This window comes from Pteropus vampyrus, unplaced genomic scaffold (assembly GCF_000151845.1).
Source record: "Pteropus vampyrus isolate Shadow unplaced genomic scaffold, Pvam_2.0 Scaffold226, whole genome shotgun sequence".
NCBI classification, from domain to species: domain Eukaryota; kingdom Metazoa; phylum Chordata; class Mammalia; order Chiroptera; family Pteropodidae; genus Pteropus; species Pteropus vampyrus.
The window spans coordinates 876,542-879,390 of NW_011889007.1; the positions used below are offsets into that span (position 1 = coordinate 876,542).

At 60.3% G+C, this 2,849-nt stretch overlaps 1 protein-coding gene across 1 annotated transcript in view; it reads right to left on the reverse strand.

Moving 5' to 3' along the window:
- Positions 1–178: 178 nt before the first annotated feature.
- The window catches only part of RFX2 (regulatory factor X2), a 52,467-nt gene continuing 49,796 nt past the window's right edge, over positions 179–2,849 (reverse strand). The window contains exons 16-17 of the mRNA XM_023538599.1: positions 2,396–2,438; positions 179–1,859 (exon numbers count right to left, since the gene is read on the reverse strand). Of these exons, the coding sequence (XP_023394367.1) occupies positions 1,747–1,859; positions 2,396–2,438 (156 nt within the window). The 3' untranslated portion in view covers positions 179–1,746. The remainder of the gene's footprint in view (positions 1,860–2,395; positions 2,439–2,849) is intronic.

A 2,849-nucleotide genomic window follows, 5' to 3' on the forward strand; every position in this document is an offset into this window, starting at 1 on the left:
TGGTCCTTCTCAAAGGATCCCCAGAGAGCTGGGAGGACAGTGCCAGGGGCCCCGCCGGGAGGGAGGGCCGCACCCTCCAGGGCCACCTTGCGGGGGAGTGTGCGTGGCTGGAGTGTGGACTGTGACCCCCAAACGGGCACGTTCAATGTGTTTATTGCAACAAAAAACGAGAACAGGCTTGGAAGGCTCGTGCATTTACTGTCATTTGTAGTCTTCCTTGTGGAATCCTGCAAAGGACCAGACAGAGCGTAAGGCAGACCCGGCCGGCACGCGGGCGGAAGCGACGGCGGGCCGTCACAGTCCACGGACCGTGAACTCCGATGCCTCCCAGCAGGAGACGCGTGAAGACATTCTTTCGGTCTGATTTCACCTAAGTCTTGAACTCTGAGACCAGACAAACACTGTGGCCATCACAGACTTTTGGTTTCTAGAATCAGAGTGTCTTTCTTGTCCTCCCCCACACCTCCCTGCACCCCTGGCGAGGGCCGGGGCGTGCAGAGCACTCCTCTTGACGGGAAGGAAGGGTTTTAAAGGCCGTGTGAGTTTAACTTAAGTACCTTCTGCGTGAATGAGAAAAAAATATCGGGAACCAAATATACTGCGATATACACATTCATACGAAACGTTCTAATAACAATTGGAGCACAAAACTATCGGTATAAACACATTTCCAAAAAGAGAAACTATTGCATTTCATAAGATGGCGCTCCCCAGGCCAGAGGTTCGTCTTCCTTCTTTGCAGTTGCTTTTGGGACAGAGTCTCGCACGGAGCTGACCAAGGGCGACGTGTTTTGATGGACACAGATCTGCAGTTTCCAGTTCAGGGCTGTGCCAGTCCTTGGGATCTGTTTGTCCCCAGAGAAGAGTCTCAACTTTGAGCAGTCAAGATGGGAACTGCCAATCCAAGGGCTCCAGCATTGCCGGTTCCAAGGCAGGCTTTCTGGAAGATTCCATGGAGCGGGCTGCAGGCACGGCTGTTTGTGCAGACCTAGCGGGGTGGCTGCCCCTGCAGGTGCCGCTGACATGCTGACCACCCCGCCCCCTTGGAACAGACGGTTCCAGATCTAGCACTGTGGCTTCACGTTGGCTGTGACCTTGGACGGAACCGCAGTCCTTCCCGTTGCTGATGACATTTCTGGCGTTGACTCTAAAGACATGAGCGGGCCTGTTTCCATGACTTACTTTTTGCCATGTGGGGTGGTGGGCTGTCCCCCCGTCAAGAGACACACTCTGGGAACCTTTGGTGTCTAGAGCACGGAGCAGGACAGAAGAGGCCACGGAGTGCAGAGCAGAGCCGGGCCTTCCCCACCACAGGGGCACCCGGGTGGGGGCTCCGTGGACACAGCTGCCGGACACACCTCCTTCCCCGGATCTGCCAGTGTTAAAAATCATGGTGAAAACCAGACCGGCTGAATGGCGGAGAAGCCCAACGCTGTGCCGGCCCACTCAGCATGGCGCTGGCAGCTCTGGACAGGATGCATGGACTCCGATGGAAGGTCACAGTCCAGCAGGCGGGAGGACAGGGACGGTCAGGAGGAAGACACCCGGGCGGCGCAGGGGAGCCCTTGGGCACGCAGAAGCAGGCGTGGCCTGTGGCCCTGGTGGACAGCTGTTCTTCTGGAGGAATGGCATGTCCCTTGGGGCACGCCGACCCTGGACCCCGTGAGTCGGAGTCAAGGTCACTTCGGTAAGAGGCACGGTCGTGGTGGGCGGAGGAGGCCGGCGGGCCCGGGGAGGGCCGCGGCGCTAGACGCCCTGCAGGGAGGGGTTCGGGTCGCTGCGCTCACGCTTCACCAGGGGCTCGCCCAGGCCGCTGGCTTCCCCGTCGGCCTCGCCGCTCCGGTCTTCACCGATGTCATCTGTGGGGTCAACGTTGGGAACAAGAGGCGGGTGGGGCCACGGGAGGGAGGGAAGAGACGTGCCCCTCAGAGAGGTGCCTGGGTGTGTACAGGCCCCGGCCTGGTCGTCCCTGGCCTTTCTATCCGTGACCTCCCTTGACCAGTGCCCGTGTGCCTGGGTCACGTGCCTGGCAGCTTCTGCCTTGGTGCCTTGTCCCCTCTACCCTTGTGGGGCAAGGCACAGGCTGGGGGTGGAGGCTCTCTGCCCGCCTGCCCAGCTCCTCCTCCAGACTCCCTTCCCACCCCTTCCTGGCTGTGGGGGCCTGGTGTGGGGGTGCCCGGGGATCGAGATCAAATATTGCCCCGAGGGGCCATGCGCGAGCAGGAGGGGGCAGGACAGCTCCTCTGAGCTCCAGCTGGGGCTAGTCCTGCGGCGGCATCCCTGGGACACCTGCTGCTGCCCAGGTGGCACCCCTTTTCTCAGCCCGCCCGGGGAGCTGCCACAGTTCCCACCAGGCCAAGGGAGAGGCTCGTGGGTAAGCCGCCGCCACACGCACCTTTGTCCAGCAGCGTCAGCGACAGGGAGGCAAGGTCGTTGAACTGAAAGAAAGAAGCCCAGGGTCAGGGCCTCCGCAGCGCGGGTCCTGGTGACCATAAGCAACGTCCTCTGCCCGGAGTTAAACGGGCTTTCGCTTTGAACGTTCTGTCATGAGAAGTGGCTCCTCTGCTGGGTGTCCCCTCTGACACTTTCCGGGCCGTATCTGGGAGCTTCTGGAGGGTTGAGGGGGTGTGACTGCTCACACCAGCAAGGGGACAGGGGCTGCGGCCTCCGATCAGTGATGGTGAAGGAATAGCTGGCATTTATCAAGGGCTTGTTATGTACCAAAAGCCTTATAGGCATCAGCTCATTTCCTTCTCAAAACAACGCCACGTGCCCCAGAGGAACTGGAGACAGACACTTCAGCAAAACCCGTGCACCCACGTCCAGCGCAGCCACAGGCGGAAACGGCC